Source organism: Setaria italica, chromosome IX, assembly GCF_000263155.2.
Source record: "Setaria italica strain Yugu1 chromosome IX, Setaria_italica_v2.0, whole genome shotgun sequence".
NCBI lineage: Eukaryota > Viridiplantae > Streptophyta > Magnoliopsida > Poales > Poaceae > Setaria > Setaria italica.
Genome location: NC_028458.1, coordinates 44,490,415 through 44,513,332, shown reverse-complemented (window position 1 = coordinate 44,513,332; position 22,918 = coordinate 44,490,415). Strand labels below are relative to the sequence as shown.

The 22,918-nt window shown below is 44.8% G+C and overlaps 2 protein-coding genes across 2 annotated transcripts in view; one reads left to right on the top strand and one right to left on the bottom strand.

The window, feature by feature from the left end:
• The window catches only part of LOC101770280 (prohibitin-2, mitochondrial), a 5,216-nt gene extending 3,534 nt beyond the window's left edge, over window positions 1–1,682 (top strand). The window contains exons 3-5 of the mRNA XM_004984177.3: window positions 486–656; window positions 765–977; window positions 1,192–1,682. Coding sequence (XP_004984234.1) covers window positions 486–656; window positions 765–977; window positions 1,192–1,386 — 579 coding nt within the window. The 3' untranslated portion in view covers window positions 1,387–1,682. The remainder of the gene's footprint in view (window positions 1–485; window positions 657–764; window positions 978–1,191) is intronic.
• Window positions 1,683–8,724: 7,042 nt separating this feature from the next.
• Window positions 8,725–10,736, bottom strand: LOC101769877 (4-hydroxyphenylacetaldehyde oxime monooxygenase). The gene is made up of 2 exons (XM_004984176.4): window positions 9,721–10,736; window positions 8,725–9,621 (listed from the first exon to the last, which is right to left on the bottom strand). Exons 1-2 carry the CDS (start codon window positions 10,666–10,668, stop codon window positions 9,001–9,003), a joined length of 1,569 nt encoding a protein of 522 aa, XP_004984233.1. The 5' UTR covers window positions 10,669–10,736; the 3' UTR covers window positions 8,725–9,000.
• Between the last annotated feature and the right edge of the window lie 12,182 nt (window positions 10,737–22,918).

The window sequence follows — 22,918 nt, the reverse complement described above, 5'->3', positions numbered from 1 at the left end:
ACCCATATCTCTGATGAATAATCTCTTTTTTATTTCTTCATACACAAGTTGAGTTTAAATTTCAGATTTGGTCACTTGACTTAGAGCTTGACACTTACGTTAGAAAGTACTTTTAGGGATTTTTCATGATTATTTTCATACAGTTTTGTATATCTAGATCAGTTTTGTATTAAATATTCCTAACCTATGAAAATGACCATGAAAAATTCTTAGTATAATTGTTTTTACATAAGGCATCATGTTTTATATCCGCTCAAACAAAATTTGAACTCAAAGTTCAACTCATAGAGAAACAAAAAAGAGAAATCTAATTAGGAGGTAGATTGGACCAAATGAAATAGTTCAGGGGAGTAAATTGAGCCTAAATTTTGTTCGGGGGGTTAAGCGGACAAAGTGAATAGGTGAGGGGAGTAAAATGGACCTTTTCCTTAATCATGTGACTCATTTCATATTTTGATATATCTATTCTGTACTTTATTTGGCAGGTGAAAATTGGTCTTCGTGTCCTCACAAGGCCTATGCCAGAGAGGCTACCCCATATCTACAGGACTTTGGGGGAGAACTTCAACGAGAGAGTTCTGCCTTCTATCATTCATGAAACACTGAAAGCTGTTGTAGCTCAATACAATGCTAGCCAGTTGATCACACAGAGAGAAGTAAGATGATATGATCTACACATATCTTCTGTATATTGCTTTTCTATATTGGTAAAAAGCTTATACTTCAGAGCACCATTGTTTACTCTGTTCTCCTTCCAATTTCAGACTGTTAGTAGGGAGATTAGGAAGATACTGACCGAGAGGGCCAGAAACTTTAGCATTGCTCTTGATGATGTCTCCATTACAAGCCTGAGCTTTGGGAAGGAGTTTACTCATGCAATTGAAGCCAAACAAGTTGCTGCACAGGAAGCTGAGCGTGCAAAGTTCATTGTCGAGAAAGCTGAGCAAGATAAGAGAAGTGCAATTATCAGGGCTCAGGTAAGAAACCAATTCTTGATTAAGCATGGCACCTAAACCTGCAAAAGATTGGAGTAAAGTATGAGGAAGATGAGTAGAGGAAGATGCCTCTTATATTGATAGTTTTTGCTGCATGATGTCTAAGATTTATACATCATCTAAACTTATATTCATTTTGTGAGCTGAGCCTTGCTCTAAAACACAATCTGCTTTTGGTGGTCTCTGCTGTGAACAGGGAGAGGCTAAGTCTGCAGAGCTGATTGGCCAGGCCATTGCAAACAACCCTGCTTTCCTTGCCCTGAGGCAGATTGAAGCCGCGAGGGAGATCTCGCACACGATTGCAGCCTCAGCCAACAAGGTCTTCCTGGACTCCAATGACCTGCTGCTCAACCTCCAGCAGCTGAACGTGTCGAAGCAGCAGAAGAAATGATGCATCCCCTTGTTCTGAGTGTGTGGATGTCCTTGTACCAGACATTGGGTGGAACCGGTCGGGTTTTGAACGTAGCATCTTTAGTTACCCCTATCTGATACGGTGGTACTCAGTGAACGTGCGCACCAAATGCACTGGAAATCACATCTTTTGAACTGTTCTTGAGGAAGTTCAATAAGAAACAAATCGCTCCTATGATCTAGGATTTTTATGATTGATATTTTTTTTCTATTGATTTATTGGGGTTAGTTATTGGTAATCATGGGAGCAGTTCCAATATTCTACAGTTGGATTTATATAATTCTTATATGGAGGTTGACCTTTGCGAGCTTCCTGAGTTTTGAACTACACGCGAGTGGAAAGATGTGAGATCGTCTTGGTTAAGAAGGAAAATCTGGCGCCACCCGAGTTGATTGGCAAGTCCGGCGGCGATCTTGTATCTCATACTCTGTTTATCCATGCTCGAACCCTATAAAAAATGCCCGCCTCCTTTCGACGTGATGGGTGCACCAGACTGCAGCGATGGTGTAGATTTGGACACTGCATCCAAGGGACAAGCTTAAGGATGCCTATGACTGTCAGTCCAGGACATTTATTCTAGGCAGAGAGTGAAAGTGGCCGAGAGTGATAATTTGTTTCCTCTAAATTAGGACCCTCCATAAGACCATAAGCATTCGTTCAATCGTTCATGAAACCAACCCACCATCAGCCTAGATTGGCTTGCTCCAGTGCTACTACAGAAACGGAAATGGAGCTTCAGATTTGACAATGCATTCGACGGCAAGCATGAGATGAGCCATGCCACAATATGAGTACTGTAAACGAGTTAACATCACGAGGCACAATTGTTCTTAATATAATTTCGTTCCAAAAAAATTGTTCTTAATAGTCATGTCCACACTCAAATGGAGGTTTTGTCTTGCTGAGCTGAGCTGATGCGATCGGTCACTAATGGAAAACTCCGGTTGGTTTTTAACCCGATACTAATGTGAGCATTAGTACTGGGTCTAGCGGTTAGTCGACGAGGAGCCCCCTTTAGTACTAGGTAGAGACTTCATCCATTACTAAAGGTTACCAATTAGTACCGGTTGGAGCCTCCAACTGGTACTAATGTGCTTGAGGATCTTTAGTTACGGGTGAAATCTCCACTCAATATTAAAAGCTCTCTCCGAATCCTCTATCTCTCTCCCTTATCTCCCTACCCACTCGGTCTTATCCTTTATCTCCCCACCCACACCACCAAACTTATCTCCCCACCGGCCACTCCTCCCTCCACACAGCCTCCTCCCTCTCCTCTCTCACTGCCAACACAGCCTCCTCCCTCTCCTCTCTCACTACCGCAGGTGCAGGGGGCTTCCCCGACCGCCGGCCACCATGGGCGCCGGGGATCTCCCTGGCCGCCGGCCCCTGGGGACACTGGCTGCCGGCCACCGCAGGCGCAGGGGGCCTCCCTGGCCAACCCCTGGAAGCGCAGTGGGAGGCCCGATGGCACAGGCGAAGCTCTCCTGTGAACTCTATGGTTTTAATTCTTTATGTGATTCTTGTGAATTATGTGATAGTGATTCTTCTGAAATGTATTCTTGTGATTTGTGCTGTGATTCTTGTGAAATTTATGATTGTGATTCTTACTGTGATTCATGTGATTGTGAATTTTTTTGATTCTTGTGAAATTCGTGTGCTCGCAAGGAATTTGTGATTGTGATTCTTGGAGAAGTGGGCGCTTATGATTCTTGGAGAAGTAGGCGCTTTTAGAAGCTGAAGCAGTGGTATAAACAACCGGTACTAAAGGGATGCCTTTAGTACCACCCCTTTAGTACCAGTTATTTGATCCGGTACTACCGAAATAGCAATATCGGTTGCATACCGGTGCTAAAGGGAGGTTTCAACCCGGTACTGAAGGTGTATTCCCCAGCAGTGGGTTAATGAGATGTCCATGTCCTTTTACACTGACACTTTGCTAAGGTATCATGCAAGCAGCAAAACTGCTAACATGCTACCTGCTGTGACGACTGTTACTACATCTCAACCTGATGCTGCCACTTCACCAGAAGCTGATGCAAATCAACTCAAGCTCGAGAGGAGCCGAAGGAAGCGCAAGCCCAACATGAAGCATATCAGCCCAAAGAGAAAGGGTTTGTCAGTCTGGACATTCTAGGCAGTGGACATTCTTGGCAGAGAGCGGAGGCCAACACCCTGTGCTAATTCGTTTCCTGATGCCTCTCATTTCCGTCACCTCCTATCCATGCATTCTTCTACTTCACAGAAATTGGAAGAAATCTACCCCCAGACATTAAATTGGTAGGCCAGCTTCAGCATGCAGCCCAAGTTCTTTAATTTGTGACTTGTGAGCGCTGGTTCGATGCGGTGTTTGCTTAGGAAGAAATGGTGGCTTGGTATATATTGGTCAGAAAAGAAACATGCCAAATTGTTACGTTTCAGTTGCAAGACAATTGTTATGTATTTATTTTCAGTAGGTGAGGCATTGTATGGATGCATTGTTATGTATCTATGAATATATAAAAGTCAAAATGATATACAATTCGGAACGGAGGGAGTAGATCCGTAATACCAACTTTATTAGTCAGTGCTTCGAGCCTGGCAGGAGCTAAAAGTGCTAATTTGTTTCCTGATGCCTCTCATTTCCGCCAGCTCCGATCTATGCAGTCTTCTACTTCACAGAAACTAAGTTCTTTGTGACTTGTCAGTGATGATTCAGTGTGGTGTTCGCTTAGAAAGAAAGGGTGGCTTGGTATCTATATATTGGGCAAAAGAAATCATGCATGTCAATCTATTACTTTTCAGTTAAGACAATTGTCACGTATTACTTTTCAGTAGGTGAGTTCAGGCATTATATGTATGCATTCAATATGTAGTTTCTGTCCATGGTAAATGAGATTGTGATTTTTGCTATCATGCATCTTGCCCTATCAGAGTCAAGCTATCAAAATTGATTTGCAATATATTAGCATGGAAAAAAGTAATTAGATATTAAAAAAGAGGGATATTGCTAAATTGAACTTAAAACATACAGCGTTCACCAACAATCCTCAAAATGCGTGGGGTACACTATGTAGTGGCCTCGGTTGATTAAATCTACGAGGAATTTCTTTTTTTACTTTTGTTGTATATTTTACACGTATAGCAATGTTGATGGGTGGTGAAACCGGGGCTGGTGTAATGGGACTGGGGTGGTGCGCAGGCCCATATGTCAGTGACTATGTCATGACGTGCATGCAGTACGCTAGAGGAAATGCTCCTGGTGCAAGTGTCCTAGACGGCCAAGCTAAATCACCAATAATGGTTATGGATAACTTCAGTACAGATCACAGATTGGGATACAATTTTAGGGGAATTAGATGTAGAGCTCAAACGTTTGTAAGTCTTGAAGCCCAACAACCAACAGCCTATCTATCTTTATACATGATAGATGGCTTGAATAGGAAGAAGCCGATGAAGAAGGCGAAGTGTAAACGAGTTAACAAGCATGTCTACGCTCGCAACACAAATGGAGGGTTTTGTTTGCAGAAACATTGGCAGCGGATGCGAATGGTTAATGAAAGGTCCATGCATGTCCTTTTTACACTGACACTTTCCCGGAAGGACATGAAAGCTAGAACTGATCGAGGACACCACGACATCAACACTCATGTTATTCGATTTCTCTAAGGTATACATGATGCAAGCAACAAAACTGTTAACATATATGCTACCTGCTTTGATGACGACGACTACTACAAAAATCTCAACCTGATGCCGCCACGCTACACCAGAAGCTGTTGCAAATCAACTCAAGCCCAAGAGGAGCCGAAGGAAGCTCAAGCCCAACATCAAGTATATCGGCCCAGAGAGCGAAGGGGCTGATTGGTTGCCTGTGCCAAGGCTGAGCCAGGCTGCTGGGATGCAGTCTGTGCTAGTTTAGTTGGCTGCAGACTCATCTCAGCCTGGTCCGGCGCATGCAAAAGGTACCATCAAGCTCGGCTCCCAGTAAACACAGACGAAGTTCGTTTCCGCGTGCCTGGCTAGGCGGGTGCAAGTGATCTCCCACTAATGATAATGCTAAGCGAATGATTAACTTATATTAAGTAATATTAATATTTTTCAAAGATCTCAAAATAAGAGATATTAAAATAAACTCAAACAAAATAAACATCACTGTACTATGTAATTTTAAGAGTTTATCTCATGCGGGCAACCAAATAATTTCTGTTCGTAGCCCCCTTCATCACATCTATTTAGCCTGGCTCTCTGGTACGAACCAGGCTGGGCTCAACAGCAAACCAATCACGCCCAAAGAGACTGTTCAGGGCATTCTAGGTGCAGAGTGGAATGGTAACTTGTTTCCTGTTGCCTCTCATTTCCGCCATCTTCTACTTCATAGAAACTGGAACAAACCTACCCTTAGGCATGGAGCCGAAGTTCCTTGTGACTTGTGACTGCTGGTTCGATGCGGAGTTTGCTTAGGAAGAAAGAGTGATGGCTTGGTATATATTGGTCAGAAGGGAAACATGTCAAATTGTTAAGTTTCAGTTGCAAGACAAATGTTATGTATTTATTTTAAGTAGGTGAGGCATTATATGGATGCATTCAATATATAGTTTCATTATGTTTTGAGTTCAATTTTCCAATCTCCCTCTTTTCTAATACCTAATAACTTAATTCCGTGCTAATACATTGCAAATCAATCTCGATAACTTGACTCTGCTAGGTCAAGATGCATGATATGATAGCAAGAATCACAATCTTATTTACTATGCCTGAAACTATATATTGAAATGTACAACGTTCACCAACATTCCTCAAAATGTATCGTTTATACCATATACTGGCTCACTACGGGAAACAGAGAACATGCTGAGTGCCAGGGGCACTCGGCGAAGGTCTAAAAACACTCAGCAAAGAGTTTGCCGAGTGTAACACTCAGCATTTAGCACACGGCAAATTTTGCGTCGGCAAACAGGTCTTTGCCGAGTGTCAAACATCGCGCACTCGGCAAAAGGTTTGCCGAAGGCCAAAAAGACACTCGGCGAAGATAAACACTCGGCGACAATGGCGGTGACGGCGTCCAGGTTAACGACAAGTTTGTCGAGTGTCAGACGGCACACACTCGGCAAAAAATTAAAATTTGCTGAGTGCCGACCTTGAGGCACTCGGTAAAAAAATTAACGTTTCTCGAGTGTTAAAGCCAAAACACTTGGCAAAGCCCCTCTTTGCCGAGTGTAACACTCGGCAAAGTGGACAGTACCCCTTTTTACCCATTTTGTCACGTATAACGGACCCCTCTCAATTCACAATACACATCATCACAGGCATTTATAAGAAACAATCACAAGCATAATTCACAACCACCATTACAAGCATTATTCATAAACATCACAGACATAATCCAAAGTAAGCATGAAACAAGCCATAAATTCAAGTTCAAGTCACAACTAAGTTTCATCCAAGTTCAAGTCACAAATGCAAAGTCTAAATCTGTGGAGGCCAAGGAGACCACTGAGACAAATCTTGGTCTTCATTATTCAAAGCCGCCGATTGATTCTACACATAGGATAGGACATTCTGAGCTAACATCTGTAGTTGTCAAAATTAAAGTATTCAATCTTAAGCACAATGTGTCAAGTGACTCACAGGAGTAGTTGTGGGTGGCTGAGGTGGAGGGAACAACATCGGTGGTGGTGGCAAAGATTGACCCATGCTCGAAGCAAAATTCTGCTTGTACTAGAACATCTGGTCCATCCTCATCTGATTTTTCTTCCTCCATCCTCTACCGCTCGACCTCTAACCTGTGCTGAACTATCTGCTGCATCCTCGCTGCCATCTCCTCTTGTTGCTTCCTTGCTGCTTTCACCTGGACCTACAATATTTCATTGCAATGTTACAATGATAAGCTAAAGTATAACAACCAACGAACGATGAATGGAAGAGAAAGAACCTGGAAAGCCTTCATCTGAAACTGTACAGTGGTTGGTCGTGGCTGTAGAAAACACTCGTCAACTTTACTGTTTCCCGGAGTGGCTTGGGTTGGACAAGATCTATCAGGCATTTCTTTTTCACTTTTTTTTGTATATTTTGCTAATACAGAAATGTTGATGGGTGTGGGCGGTGAAACCGGGGGTTGGTTTTAATTGGATTGGGCCTAGGTGTGCAGGCCCACACGTCAGGCCAGATCGGTGAAACTGAAAAATGTCGATGTGGAAGCAGCAAAAGACCTCCTGCCGCCCTCCTGCCACCTGCCATCTTGATCAGTGCGCCAGCTGCGGATGGTAACATCCTGAGACTCAGCTTATCTACTAGATCCGTAATACCAACTTTGGTCAGTCAGTGCTGCGAGCCTAGCATCTGGACCGTCTCCCCGCGACATTCTAAGCAGAGTCAGGAATGAGGTCAATGCAAAGTGCTAATTTTTTTCCTGATGCCTCTCATTTCCGCCAGCTCCGATCCATGCATTCTTCTACTTCACATAAACTAGGTTCTTTGTGACTTGTCAATGATGATTCAGGGAGGTGTTCGCTTAGAAAGAAAGGGTGATTTAGAGTCACGATGTTCGAGGAATCAGTTATGGTCGTACCATAATCGATTTGCTGTATAGCAGTTGTGATGGGTGGTTGGTTAGATAGCGTAGCTATAGAATAAACTATTCTATGGCCGGCCACGGAGTATACTCTCACTATATATATCTTACCAATCTATAAAGTGAGGATTGCTTCTGCCCACTTTTTTTTGGTTTGGTCCAATTTAATCTTGTTGACATGTGGGGCTTAATTATTATTTACCACACGGACAGGTGGGTCCATATCCTTGATGTTTTCTGTACACATATAAGAAACAGAAAAAGACCGTCATGCTCGAGCAGCACCTGCGCCCGCGACTCGGCCTTACCTGAGATTACACGCTGTATTGTCAAAATGATGTAGCAAGCTCCAGCAGATGGCAACTGACGCCGACCCGTCGATAGGGAGGTATCAGTGATGACTTCGTCAATCTTGAAGATTTGCCAGCTCAGTCTTTCAAAGGTGCTCATAGGGGTAGGATTGCGTGCGTGTGTTCGTAGGGATGAGTATATGTATGTGTATGTGAGCATCTGCGTGTAGTGTGCGATTCGCAAAAAGAAAATTAGCTAGTAGAGCTCATCAACTACTCCCTTCTAAGTCAAACCTTGTTTGGCAGTTTGCGTGGTATTTTGGTATGCTCCATCCATGTAAGAGCATAGCTATGTTTATAGCTATGTCTATGTTTGTCCTAAGTCATACACTTTTATTTTTGATCGATAATAGCTCTAAAAATTATTTATTTTAAATATAAAAATTGCATATTATGATAGTATGTGTACGATTGTCATGAATCAAACTGCTCTGAAAACTATGGTGAACTACAGTTTCAAATGAGGGCTTGGATACAACATATTCAGATGTGAAAAAGTATATAAATATATACAAGTAAAGTAGCAGGCTATACATTTTTGTTTTGTTTTTAGATGGTTGCTGCAATAGATTACCACATCCTTTTGGAGATCCAACATCATATATATCTCATAAATGATCGGACTTATTTAGATATTACTTGTACTTGGTCATGGATCCATAAGCGGTCTTGGTAATATAAGCTGGTCATGACTCATGATCTCTGCCACTTGTACTTGGTCGGCACAAGCACGAGGGGGAACTTCTTGTTGATGGTGAGCCCTCCTGCCTCTTCCATGCTCACATCCTCCGCCGTCGTACCATCTGGGAGCTCCCACTCAAAGCAGTAGAGCAGGTTGGCCAGCGCGAACTCTACTATCGCCACCCCCATGGCCACTCCAGGGCACATCCTACGTCCGGCGCCGAACGGCAGAAGCTCAAAATGTGCCCCATTGAAGTCGACACCATTCCCCTCAAATCTATCTGGGTCAAATTCCTCGGAGTTACTCCAGCTTGCAGGGTCCCTGCCAATTGCCCAAACATTTACAAAGATCCTTGTCTTGGCAGGCACATCGTATCCGCAGATCTTGATGTGCCGCATGGTCTCCCTCGGAGCTAGAAGCGGTACCACCGGGTGTAGCCGTAGCGTCTCCTTTACCACCATCTTAAGGTACTTGAGTTTGGGCAAGTCGTCCGGCTCTACCCTCTTTTTGTTGCCCACCGCTCCTCTGATCTCGTCTTGTGCCTTCTTAAGAACCTCCGGGTTTCGAATCAGCTCGGCCATTGCCCAGACCACCGTGACCGAGTTCGTGTCAACTCCACCTATGAACGTATCCTGAAAGATGGTATGCATAACAGTTATAAATGAAATAATATATAGCTCCATAAATCCTCTTTTCTACTATAAATTTTATATGTTCATGACGTTGAGTACCGATAACATTCCCTTGATGTGGTCTCCAGTGAACCAACTGAAAGTGCCCTCGTGCTCCTTGGTGAGGCCAATAAGGACGTCGATGAAGCTGGGCCCGTTGTCCGGTGTGGAGCGGGACGGGTGGAGGTGCATGCTGATAATCTTGTCGAAGAAAGCATCGAGCTCCCAAAATACCTTCTCACGGCGGGAGACGAGGCCGGTGAGATGGTCCACAAGGCGACCGAAGACGTTGGGGAAGTAGTCCTCGGCGGAGAAGCTGCTCTTTACAGCCATGGCCTCATCGAACAGATCGTGGAAGTGCTTCTTGTGTGCAAACTGCTCTGAACCGTATATGCTCCCAAGTGCCACCGTGCCGACAATGCCGTCCATGAGCGTGAAGATGTGATCCTCCAGGTACACTGGTCTCCGTCCTCCGCTGGTTAAGCGACCGATGAGTTTGTCCACCTCGGCTTCCCTGGCTGGCCAGGTGGCCTGGACGCGGCGTGCGTTGAGGAGCTCGACAACAATGAGCTTGCGCATCTCGCGCCAGCAATCGCTGTAGGGCGTGAACGCCACGTCCTTGTAGCCGTACGACAACCGCCGCGCCCCCGGCGTGTCCGGCCGGTTGCAGCACGCGGCGTCGTGTGTCTTCAGCACCTCCCTCGCCGCCTCCGCCGACGACACCACCACCGTCGGCACCGTGCCCAGCCGCAGTTGCATCACCGGCCCGTGGCGACGCGCCAGCTCGCGGAGGCTCCGATGGGGCAGCGCGCTCATGATCTGATGCAGGTTGCCCAGGATAGGCAGCCTCAGTGGACCGGGCGGCAGGTGGAGGCGGCGGCCTTTGGTGGAGAAGAAGCTTCTTGTTGCAAGAGCGAGGGCGAGGAGAGGGAGAAGAAACGTAAAGAAGATGGCAGGGAGCTGCAGTTTCCATTGTTGAGGCATGCATTCCAGGACAGGCAAAGGCATGGCCACTGTTTCTTTTACTCCAAGTGAAAGCCAATAATCAAGTTGAGTTGTTGTGCCAATTGCTTGTGGGGGTATAAATAGGGTGCTAATTGCTTGTAGAGTACGTATAACTGGGGACACTAATGTTTGAGATACGATCGTCTCTCCCAATGATAGGCTACTCCCTCCTCCCAATAATGCTCGACTATTCGAGTATATGAGATCGTGAGGTGGAGAGTATAGCCAACATTACGCTAGGACATTATTATTTGCATTGGAAGTGGCCTATAAGAGCAGCCATAACGGTCGGCATCCTCTCTCTACAACACTTTCACGTTAGTTTTTGTCTTTCATGGAGAAAAAAGAAACGGAGTGAGAGAAACAACTGTAGCTACGTTTTGGCGAGAGCCGATACACGGTTTTCCACGCTGAGTGGGGCTCACGCCCCTTCGTCATCTCCTTACACTTCTCTGCCGCACCAAATATCTATCGCACGGTTCCCACCTCCTCCGTGAATGAATCAAGAGAATATCTGTAGGCAAGTGAAGCACCCCTTGTGCCACGTGAGCAGTGCGTAGAAATAGCTGTAGCAATGTTTATCTTGGACTTAGGCTAATCCCAGTCCAAATTTTATAGAGCTTTTATGCACATTAAATACAGTAACACATTACTAGTAGAGAACTGATCTTCCATTCAACTCCTTTAGTCCCGATTAACATTGGACCCGTGACTAAAGTATCTTTAGTCCCGGATCAAAAATGGATCAAAAATGTGCCCAAAGGCCACCGCAGGGGAGCTTTAGTCCCGGTTATAAATACCAACCGGGACTTATCCTCACTTATCCTCACGCTGCCTTATCCCTCCATCGCGCAGCGCCTCTTCTCTGCCTTCCTCCCTCCACCGCGCACGCCTCCTCCCTCCTCTCTCCCTCCACCGCGCCTCCCTCTCCTCCTCTCTCTCTACCGTGCCTCCCTCTCCTCCCTCCTTTATCCTCGCGCTGCCCCTCCCCTTCCCCCTCTGCTCGCTCCTCACTGGCAGTGAGAAGCGGCAACGGGACGAGGGCAGGGCTAGCGGCGGGCGCGGGCGGGCAGGTGGGCTAGTGGCGGGCGGGCGAGCGAGCGGTGGCCGGCGCGTGTGGAGGTGGGCGAGGGTGGAGGCGGGCAGAGGGCGGGCGGGCAGCGCTAGCGGGTGGCTGGTGCAGGCAAGTGGTGAGCGGCGCGGGCGAGCGGCCGGTTGGAGCGGTGGACGGAGTGAGTGGGCGGGCTAGCGGCGGACGGAGTGGATGGAGTGAGCGGGCGGGCGAGTGACCGGACAGAGCGGTGGATGGAGCGGCGGCCGGGCGAGCGGCAGACGGAGCGACCGGCGGGCGGCGCGAGCAGGTGGCCGTCACGGGCGAGCGCGGGTGGCTAGCACGGACAGAGGGGCGCCGCCGCTGCGCTGGCGGGTGAGGGCCCGGCACAGAGCGGGCCGAGCGGCACTTTTTTTTAAACCTTTTTAGTCGCAGTTGGTATTCCAACTGGGACTAAAGAACCCCCTCGTCTCGAAAATTTAATCATGGATGAATTTTTGGGATCTTTGACCCCTACCAACCAGGACTAATGCCACGTTTTCCACCAGTGCATCAACATATGTTATGACATGTCAGGATAATTATGAAGAGAGAGATGAAATAAGTTTAATCTAGATAAAACTGTGTATGCACTGTTTCCAAAACTATGAAACCTGATGAAATTGACATTGAGGCTAGAGAGTTTCATTTCATCTAACCATATCCAATCACATGCTTATCAATTAAATGGTATAGGTAGCTTATGAAATCGTGAAATGAAACTTTGCATCAGGGGAATTGGTTTCATTCATCAATTTAAATCTTTTTGTGGCATGTCACTCTTGAAAACTGCAAGATGAAACTTCCCGCTGGGAATAGCCTGCCAATATAATGCTGGGGCGCGGGAGGATCGGCGCCACATGAAACCTACTACTTTTGCTTGTTTTCCGCGCTATGACTGCCATCAACTAATCAGCAACAAGCACAGCAGCGAGCGACATTCTTGTGGCCAGGCGAGGCGACATTCTTGTGGCATTTTGCTGTCCATAAAAAAATATAGCTATATTTATATTTGTTCTAAGTCACATACTTTTATTTTTTTTACCAACAATATGTCTAAAAATTATTATGATAGTTGGTATGTCATTAACAATTTATATAGTTAAAGTTAAAATTTTTTTACTTAGGATAAATGTAAACATAATATAACTGTATTGGAGCAGGAGACTGAAGGACCTCATTCATGAACATATGCATGAAGGATGGGAGACCCTGAAGAGTTCAGCATTAGCTCCTACTAGTAAAATAATGTCTAAGCCAAATTTGCTACTCCTATTGAGCTACTGGTTAGCAGTAGTACTAGTTCGTAGCTGTCCATGCATGCAGTTTGCAGTTTGAACTTAGGGTCCGTTTTATTGGATTCACACAATCAATTCATGAGCTGCTAGTTGGAATTAACTGGAATTAATTACTTATTCTTCTAGCTTGTGGGGGTATAAATAGGGCGCTAATTGCTTGTGAGGTAGTATAACTTTTTTGTAGGTTCTATTCAGTGAATATATTGGCTTCGGTTTTGGGCTCAATTGCAGGGACCGAAGCCAAATAATACTTGACTTAAGCTTGCGGTATATTGGAGATGACGACTCTACACTTCTTTAGTTCATATGGATAGCCTTTTAATTTGGAAATTTGTATTTGAGTTGGAAATTTTGTTAAATTCAACTATTTGGTGTTGGTGGCATTTGACCATCATTTGTAATATCTGTGGACTAATTTGTTCTCTTTGAGGAGGTTGAAGCTGAATTTTTCTTCCATTATCTTAAAAAAAAGTAATGTTTGATCACCGCCCTCTCCCAGGCCAATAATATAATACGCAATCCCTCCCAATAATTTAATGCTTGGCTATTTGAGATATATATGGAAGAAATTAATGCATGCGGATAGAATTTCTACAGTAATGTAGAGTGTCTATGTGAGATCGATCGTGAGGTGGAGAGCAGTAGACGACATTATTTGCATCGGAAGTGGCCTATAAGAGTAGTCACAAGGGTCGATATCCGCTCTCTACAACATTTCCACGTTAGTTTTTGTCTTCCAACGTCTCTCTACTCTGACACCAAATATCTGTCCCACGGTTAAGTGAATGAAATGAATCAAGAGAATATCGATCTGTAGGCAAGTGCCGACGAAGCCTAAAGATAATATCTGTGTGGTTACCAAACAATCAGCAACCAACTGCCAATAATGTTGGAGCGCGGGAGAAATCGGTGCCACGTGAAACCTGCTGCTCTTGGCTCTTGCTTGTTTTCCGCTATGACTGCCATCAACTATTCAGCAACAGAACAGCAGCGAGATTCTTGTGTCATAAGTCCTAGGTGGACTATCTATTGCTACAGCGTGTTGATAAGCTCTAGTGGAGTACTAGGTAATAATGTATGGACCAACTAAAAAACGAGTGGAGAGAGTATGACTAGCTAGCTAATAATGCGATAGAGCTTATTATCAACTATCCGTCGAGTCAAATCTTGTTTGGCAGTTTGTGTGGCGTTTCATGTACTCCTTCCATTCCAAATTGTAGATCATTTTAACTTTTATAAGTGCATAATTTATATGCACCTAAAGATATAATGTATGTCTAAATACATACAAACACTTATGAATCTAGAAAAACCAAAACGACCTACAATTTGGAGCAGAGGGAGTACTGTTCAAACTCCTTCATTCGTCCAAAGATATAACTATATTTATATATTTGTCCTAAGTCACAACTGTTTTTTACCAACAATATTTCTAAAAATTTTAAATATAAAAATATATATTATGGTAGTTGGTATTTCATTAACTATTTATATAGTCAAATCTTTTTACAAAATTGACTTAAGACAAATCTAAACATAAAATTACTGCATCGGAGCAGAAGACCGAAGGACCTCACGCATGAAAGATGGGAGACCTTGGAGAGTTCAGCATTACCTCCTACTAGTAAAAGAATGTCCAAGCCAAATTTGCTACTCCTATTGAGCTAGAAGTTAGCACTAGTGCTAGTTCGTTGCCCTCCATGCATGCAATTTGCAGTTCGAACTGAGGGTCCGTTTTATTGGATTCACACAATCAATCCATTAGCTGCTAGTTGGAGTTAGTTACTGTTTTTTCTAGTAGAAAAACTTTAGCTGGGCATTATTTAGTTTGTTTTGGATCCAGCCACCAGCTAAAATTTAGCTATCTACCAATTAGCTTGTGGATCCTCATCGTAATTTGTATCATACTAATCAATCAATCTATGCTCCTTTATGGACTAATAATTTTAAGATACATTATATTGGAAATTTGTTTTAAAGGACCAATAACTAAATCAAAATTTTGTATCTTGCACTCTCACTCAATTGTTCAATCACTACCGGAAACATGACGTTTGCCGAGTGCCCCAGCTACTCGGCGAAGGCCCAAAAACACTCGGCAAATCCACTGTTTGCCGAGTGTTACACTCGGCAAACAGTGGATTTGCCGAGTGTCAAACGTCGGGCACTCGTCAAACGCTTTGCCGAGTGCCGAAAAACACTCGGCAAAACAAAACACTCGGCAAAACAAAACACTCGGCAAAAAGGCGTTGACGGACTGTCACGGTAACAGCGCTTTTGCCGAGTGCCAGACGGAAGAACACTCGGCAAACGTTGATGTTTTGCCGAGTGCTTCCGTCCCAACACTCGGCAACTGTCGGTGTTTTAGACCGGCAACCCGTCTAGGGAGTACCCCGGGCGGTCTTTTATGCGGTAAGGGCTGTCGAGAATCGAGGAGTCAATGGTGACGCAAGGAACACGATTTAAACAGGTTTGGACCGCTAGATCGCGTAATACACTACGTCCTGTGTGTTTGTTTGTGTTGACCTTAGATGCACTTGGAGTTGTTCTATTTGAGGGGGGTCCTTGCCCGCCCTTATATACACGGGAGGGCAGGGTTACAAGTCCGAGTCTTAGTCGAGTACAATTACAGAGTTCTACTCGGTATGGTCCGAGTAGTTTCCATATACATACTTAACTAGTCCGGGTGGGATACGCCTGTCGCCTTGTCTTGATCATGTCCGATTACGTCCCTCAGTGGCCGTTCAAGGTCTACTCGTGGGCCTGGGGTGCATGCCCGACAAGCCCTCGAGTACTTTGTAGTCGTGCGCCACAGTCTCGAGTACTGTGGGCACTATCCGAGTAGTCCTTCGTAGACGTTGCAGTGTCTAAAGTGCTCGAGTACTATCGCGTGGCTGGAAGGTACTCTTCTTGTTCCTTTGAGTTGCTTCTATTCCGAGAATTTTATATGGTAGTGCGATGACAATCGCACTCCATATGGAGTAGCCCCCGAGCCTTAGGTTGAGTCGAAGAGTTAGGCTTAGGGTCCATCCTGCTTCTTGGCTGTTTTACTCTTGGTAATCTTGAAAAAGAAAATTCTGACCATCGGGTACGGTACCCGCAGCCCCCGAGCACTTAGGCGATTTTTGTCGTTGAAGTGGTCAAAACCCGTTGAAAGGAGTAGCCGTTGGGTGTTTATGGCAATTAATCTTGTCTAAAACCTGTCCGTTGCGTAACTGACGCTTGGAATCCGGAGGTGGCGGAGATATAACTGGAGGGCCCCCTTTCGGTTAGGTTTACGCTCCACCGTAACAGATCTGCTTTTCTTCTTCCCCTGCCTTTCCGTTCCTCTTTTCCACCGCCGCGATTGTCTAGCACCACCGCCACCATTGCAACTCTTTGAGAGAGATCCGAGGTTATCTTACCCCTGCTGCGGCTGAGATCATCTTATGCGCACCAAGAAGATGGGGAAGAAACCCGAGAAGACTCAGGGCAAGGCTCCAGCGGCGGGCAAGGTGAAGTCGAAGAAGGGAAGGAACTGGTGTTGCCGGCACCGAAGGTGGGTCCGACGAATCAGACTGCATCACCACCGCCTAGAGTGACGTGGCAAAATTCCATGATGAAGGAGGCGGCTGTTCAGGCGCTTGTTAACGCCAAACTTCTGCAGCCAAAGGAGGTACTCGAGTGGAGGCCTGCCTTTGCGAACGCGTGGCAGTTCGAGGAGCATCCGAACGAGACGGTTATGCTAGCACACTTTGTGGAGAGGGGGTTGGCAGTTGTGGCGGAACCGCCCAACTTAAACTGGTCTAAATGCGCCTGATCGCTGTCGGAACAGCAATTATCCGAAACGCACTTAAAATAGTATAAGTCCGGTCGTTCGTCGAGTGTCCCTCGGACTCCTTGAATGATCCACGTCGCGTCTCATAGCCATACACCAGGATTGTTTCCACGATGGGAAAGCATCAACAAATATTACATTTTTACATACATACATGAGGTACGAGTTATTACAGGACGTAGTTTGAAATAAACTTAACATTGCAGGTTAGAAAGAGATTCTAGGGATTAAACATAAACAGGTTCAGGTGGAAGATGAGCATTAAAGTTTTCTTCTAAGGGTATTGCGAGACTCGTAACAATACCCTAGTTTTTCGGGGCTTCCTCCTCGGTGGACTCCTGCGGTGCCTATGAAAATAGCCACAAGGGATAACCCTGAGTACGGGGTACTCAGCAAGGCTTACCCAACTAACCAATATAATAGTTTTTCTTGGAACTATATGATAGCTTTTCGGTGTACTGGCTAACACATTTTTTTGCCCAAAGAGCTTACTAAAAGTGAGACCTTAGCTTTATCTTTTATTCCGATTAAGTTATTACCTAACCATTCTAAGTGATGACAAAAAGATTATTTGCAAGCAACAAGGTATTAAGTCACACACCAAAATATTAATGGAAATATATATTGCATAAATGAAATTATACTACGATGCTCAACAGTGATCAAGTGCATTCATAACCAAGAATTGCGGCGATCCGGATCAAATTACATCCTGCAGGAGAGTACCCTGATCACCAGTTATATACGACTGTCCAGGTCGTACGTAACGACCTTTCGATTAGAAAAACCAAGGATTGGGAATAAGACTACCCGGACCCAGGGACGCACCCCCACATGGGACCCCACGTCTGGCCTGATCTCCATGTGAGTTTCAGGCTACGCCCCTGCCAATCTCCAGCACGTCAAGCACGGGTACGAAGTATTCCCGATCAGAGGGTTTACTAACCTACCGGGCTTTACTGGTCCCATACCCAGTAAGTAATCAGGCATCACTCACTTGATCAAAGGTTAAGACAACGATCGAGCCTTAACCAAATTAATCTAGCAGACAGAACTACATCCTTAACTTCTGTCCGCCTCTTATTTTTCAAGCTACCCTTCCATAATTAGCATGTATGACCCAACATTTCACCTTAAGGTTCGGTAAACAAATTACTTAGGCAACTAAGCATTTCTAGACTTGGGTTACTTACTAAATGTTTGAACAAGTGGCAAAGATGTTCTTAAAATGAGGTATGATAATGCACAAGAATGGGTTTCAATCAACTCCTAGACTTAGTGCATTCATATAGAAAATAACCGATAATTGGACACATGAAATAATACTTCCAAAATAAATAGGTATAATGCACCAGGGCTTGCCTTGTTCTATAAAAATGTTAGTACTGCCTGATGGATCGGCTTCACAGGGAATGAACTCAATGATCTCTTCGAACTCCGGAGGTCCTTCTGAAAATTCCGAGAAATCCTCTTCCGGTGCTTCGGTGTCTATGATAAAGCATATGCAGGGGTTAGCAATGCAACTTTTTGAATACAAGACTATACAACTTTCCTTCATGATAAAGTTGCAAGCCAACAAGTTACTGTACAATTTATCATGATAAAGTTGCAAGCCAACACACAAAAACCTGAAAAGATTAACCCACCATTTTTATTTCCTTTACTAACCTTACCTAAGGCTCTTTCTTTTATTTTTAGAAAAATGTTATAATTATTTTCTAGTCTTGAAACCTAATTTCCTATGAGTTAACAATAATTTGTCATTATGAAAATGTTATTCTATATTTTATGCATTTAATAAAGATTAAGTATTTATTTAAATACCTTAAAGAAAAGGCATTAAACAAATACCTTAATTTTTATTATTTTTCCTAGGGTATAAAAATTTTAATGCATAAAGGAAAATAAAACAATCCTAACAAAATTGGTTTTACTAATTTTGGACATCCCTAGAAATTTCTGTGATTTAAATGGTGATAACTGGATTTAATCTATTATTCTACAAAAGAAAATCAATTTTTCCCGAAAAATCCCCGGCCTACTTTTCTCACGCACCCCCTTCCTACCCCCTCTCTCTAATGCTGGGCCCGCAGCTCGGACCCACCCCCTTCTCCTATTCATCCTACCCGCCGGCCATTTCTCCTCTGCTGGGCTCACTGGGCCGATTTTCTTCTCCTCTCCTCTTTCCTTTTCTTGATTCGGCCCTGCGACTCAACTCCCTCCTTTCTTTCTTTCACGCGACTTTCGGCCTGCCCTACTAGCCCATCGGCCTGCTGGACCCTACAGGCCCCCGGCCTTTTTCCCTTACCGACCCTTTCCCCGCACCGGAGCCTGGGCCAACCGGACCCCGGCCCACCTGACTTCTCCGCCCGACCGGCTTCCTTCCTCCCCTTTCTCCTCTGATGCGTGGGCCCGCAAACACCAGAGCCTGTTTCTTTCTCGCGCCAAAACCCGAGCGCGGCAGGGGGCGGCGCGGCTCGCCGGTCGGCGCCCCACCGGCGACGGGGCTAGGCCGGGGAAGCATCCCCATGCCCTAGCGCGCCCGTGCGTGGCGGTAGCTCCCCGGGAGGTGGCCGGAGCCATCCTCTCCACGACGGCGGGCGGCGGAGCTAACGGCCGGCCGTGACTAAGCACGACGACGGCACAACCCACCCCTTCGACTACCTCTATAGCTTCCTGGCATCCCAAGCGCCTACCTACGGCTTACCACAAAGAAAAACAGTGACGGCAAGGAGGTGCTCACCGTGAGCAGGAGACAGGGCGGTGGCGGACGGAAACAACGTTGGTTTATGGCACACCGGCGGAGAGGCTGGGCAACAAGTTGCTAGGGTTGCTGGTAGGGTGCGAGTGGAGGTGTGGATGGAAGTAATCGACGAGAGCTGCGGTGTGGTGGAGGAATTTTGCTCGGCGGCGGCTGCGTGACAGAGAGGGGCGGCTGCGGTAAAAAGGTAGCACGGTAAACACGGTGGCGGGAGCGGTAGTTATTCAAGGGACTTACCGCGTGCATGGATGACACCGTGGCCTGGCCATAGACCTGTGTGGCGCGGAGGTGGCCTAGCTGCTGCGCTGGCGGATGACCGAAGATGCCAGCGACGACACGTCGTGCTCTGCTTCTGTCACCCCCCCTTCTTTGTTTCTCTGACACCCAAAGTTAAGAGCTTAGCCACGGTTGATTTGGCATCCAAGGGTCCAAGAGCCCCTTAAGCAAAGTTGGAGATAAACTTGAGCTCTTTAATTCATATTTAAACTCTTGCCCGAGATAATCATCCATCTGCTGGCAATTTCAAAATATTTGCCCTCAGGTAACTGAACTTCATTGAACTCCTGATTCAGCTCGTCAGTTACCTGATCATGGTTATTTACCTATCTTTGGGATTATTTTCCGTGGCCCAAACTTATTCTTCTCAGTCCAACTACTAATCATTTATGCTCTATAATCATCAGGCATTCCATTTTGCACATGAACACCCATACCTTTTGCACTCCATTTCTCTGAATTCAGCTCCAAACATAGCTATTTATCACTGTTTTCAGACTTAGACAGAAACTTAATTCAGCAGCTAAGTTGACCGTGGTGAAGTGCTGACTTTGAGCCTTAATTTGAAAGGGGTCCCACTACTGTTCTTGATCAACAACACCCTAATATACTTGTCCAAAGTTCATACTTCCATACTGTATAGTTGCCTTGGTCCACTTATTTGGAAAATTTGGCAGAAAAGAATTTCCAAAATGGACACTTGTGCTGTTTTTCTGAAATTTCTATTGTCGGACAGTGAACAGTACCCTCCTGTTTTGATTTTTCTTTTGGTTTTCGTGAGATGTTTAGGACCAGGTTTTTGTCTCCAATCTTGATCTCCAAGTTCTAAACACTCTTATCCTCCATTCCATATTTTTGCCCAATTTTTCTGAATTTTGAATTCAAAATTCAAATTTCGGTCAAATTTGACTCGAATTTGACTTTTAGCCAATTTCTCCTCTTTTTCTTCTTAATTTGCCTTTAACTCTTCTGAATTGCTTTTGATGGCCAAAACACTAGGTGTTACAGCCTCTCCCCCTTAACAGAATCTCATCCCGAGATTTCAAGGGTTAAATTCTTGGCTTCGAGAATGGAAAGGAAACTGCCTCAGACACAATATCTTTCTCTTTTCTGTATAAAGAAAGTGGGGTGGTGGCTTTTGTTCATCTGATCTTGACAGTTTCAAATAGCTCGGGATATTTGGACTCTAGGTATTCAGCCTGCTCCCAAGTAGCTTCATCTGGAGTATGATTTTTCCATTGTACGTTGTAAAACGTAATACTTTGAGTTCGGGTATCTCTTGTCTTTTGATCCAGAATTTGAATAGGCCTTTCCTCGTAAGTCAGGTCTGGCTCGAACTCAATTTCTGGATCTTCTAGAATTTCTTCTGGAACTCTTAAACACTTCTTAAGCTGGGATACATGAAATACATCATGTATAGAAGCAAGCTGGTCTGGTAATGAAAGCTTGTATGCTACTGGACCTTTTCGTTCCGGAACCTCATAAGGACCAATATACCTTGGGGCTAGTTTACCTTTGATTCCAAAACGTTGTACTCCTTTCATTGAAGATACCTTCAGGTACACAAAGTCTCCGACATGAAATTCCAAGGATCGCCTTCTTTTATCTGAGTAACTTTTTTGTCGAGACTGGGCTATTTCTAAATGATTACGAATCTTCCGGACCTTTTCTTCGGTTTCCATAACCAAATCTGATCCCAAATGTGTCCTTTCTCCTACTTCCGACCAATTCAAGGGGGTTCGGCATCTTCGACCATACAAGGCTTCGAAAGGTGCCATTTTAATACTAGCTTGATAGCTATTATTATAGGAGATCTCAGCTAGGGGCAAACATTCGTCCCATAGCTTAGAGAAGGTAAGGACACAAGCTCGTAACATGTCTTCCAAGATTCGGTTGACCCTCTCTGTCTGTCCCCCGGTTTGAGGATGATAGGCAGAGCTTCTGATCAGAGTAGTTCCCATATATTTTTGTAAGTGTTCCCAAAATCGGGAAACAAACTAGGAGCCTCGATCGGAGATAATTGTTTTTGGTACTCCGTGCAGAGACACTATCTAGGCTATATAGATCTTTGCATATGTCGACACTAGATATGTAGTCTTGACAAGGATGAAATGGGCTGACTTAGTAAGTCGGTCGACAATAACCCATATGGAATCATACCCTTTTGAAGTAGTAGGCAGGCCAACTACAAAGTCCATGGAAATATCTTCCCATTTCCAGACAGGGATTTCCGAAGGCTGAAGCAAACCCACCGACTTTTGTAGGATTGGTTTAACCCTTCGGCAGGTGTCGCATTCGGCTACATATTTTGCAATCTCAGGCTTCATCCGGGCCCACCAGAATCTCTGCTTTAAATCTTGGTACATCTTGTTGCTTCCGGGATGAATGGCGAACTTAGATAGGTGTGCTTCGTCCAAGATCAACCTTCTGAGGTTTTCATTTTTAGGAACTACTATCCTTTTTTTGAAATATAGTCCTCCATCTTCTTCCTGAATGAGTTCGGAAATCTTTCCTTCTGCTTTCAGTTTATAAAGAACCTTTACCCATGGATCCTCCTTCTGGGCTGTTATAATTCTTTCCTTTAGAGTGTCTTGCATGATAATGTTCTGGAGGGCACCTTGTGTTACTATTTTCAAGCTTAAATCTTCTAATTCTTCACACAAGGCCTTGAGGTTAGATTGAACAGTAGTACAGTGGCATTGGGCCTTTCTGCTCAAAGCATCAGCCACCACATTGGCCTTACCAGGATGGTAGTGGATTTCCAACTTATAATCTTTAATTAGTTCCAACCACCGTCTCTGCCTCATATTCAAATCCATTTGAGTGAAAATATACTTTAAGCTTTTGTGGTCAGTAAAGATACGACATTCACTACCTAAGAGATAGTGCCGCCATATCTTTAATGCATGGACTACAACAGCAAGCTCTAAATCATGGGTAAGGTAATGCTCTTCATGACGCTTCAGTTGACGAGAAGCATAAGCAATAACTCTGCCTTCTTGCATAAGAAC